The following is a 1,095-nucleotide window of genomic DNA, read 5'->3' on the forward strand; positions in this document are numbered from 1 at the left end:
GTTACGTCTCAGCTGCCTACCAGATTCAGTTTCTATAATGTACGATCTTGGAGTTTCAGCTCTACTGACAACCTGTGCTGGGATCCATGTTTTAGTTATAGGATCTTGAGTATGCACATGTTGTCCTCCAAGTATCTCAGGTAAATATTGTGCATGTCTGTTGTAATATTTCTGTGCTTGTTCCTGAGTGGCTGCTAGCTTTGCCCTTGTCTCTTCCTGGTCAATAAGAGGTTGAATCTTAGTTGGCAGGGTGGGAAGATAGTTTTTGTGTGTGGCAAATGCTCAGGGGAAATAAACACTGAAAATATGCAGAAAACAGCTTCTGTCACATGCCAGGAGGGAAAACTAGAAGTAGTTGATAGCTTCCGTTATCTAGGTGACCAAGACAGTAGCAGGTGTAGAAGCTCTGAGAGTTGGTGAGAGAGGGCCTCTCAGAGTAAAAGGTAGATTGTATGACACGTGTGTGCGAACAGCCATGCTACATGGCAGTGAAACATGAGCTGTGACTGCTGAGGACATGCGTAAGCTTACAAGAAATGAAACTAGTATGCTCTGCTGGATGTGTAAAGTCAGTGTGCATACACAACAGAGTGTAAGCGCCATGAGAGAAAAGTTGGACATAAGAAGCATCAGATGCCACCTGACTGGCTTCCATGCCAGTGGCACGTAAAAAGCACCATTCGAGTGTAAGTCATTGCCAGTGCTGCCTGACTGGCTCCCATGCAGGTGGCATGTACAAAGTACCATTCAAGTGTGGTTGTTGCCAGTGCTGCCTGAGTGGTCCCGTTCTGGTGACATGTAAAAAGCACCATTCAAACGTTGTCAATACCAGTACCGCTTGACTGGCCCACGTGCCAGTGGCATGTAAAAAGCACCCACTACACTCTTGGAGTGGTTGGAATTAGGAAGGGCATCCAGCTGTAGAAACCTTGCTAGATTAGCTTGGAGCCTGCTACAGCCTTCTGGCTTGCCAGTCCTCAGTCAAACCATTCAACCAATGCCAGCATAGAAAGCGGACGTTAAATGACGGTGACGATAATGATAATAAAAAAAAAAGAAAAAGATGAAACTTACCTTAGATAAGAAGAATTTGTG

The 1,095-nt window shown here is 45.2% G+C and overlaps 1 protein-coding gene across 1 annotated transcript in view; it reads right to left on the reverse strand.

Moving 5' to 3' along the window:
* Positions 1-1,095, reverse strand: part of LOC106878734 (cystinosin) — a 56,522-nt gene that overhangs the window by 51,761 nt on the left and 3,666 nt on the right. Inside the window, exon 2 of the mRNA XM_052969411.1 lies at positions 1,075-1,094. Within this exon, the coding sequence (XP_052825371.1) occupies positions 1,075-1,094 (20 nt within the window). The remainder of the gene's footprint in view (positions 1-1,074; position 1,095) is intronic.

Source organism: Octopus bimaculoides, chromosome 7 (assembly GCF_001194135.2).
Source record: "Octopus bimaculoides isolate UCB-OBI-ISO-001 chromosome 7, ASM119413v2, whole genome shotgun sequence".
Taxonomy (NCBI): domain Eukaryota; kingdom Metazoa; phylum Mollusca; class Cephalopoda; order Octopoda; family Octopodidae; genus Octopus; species Octopus bimaculoides.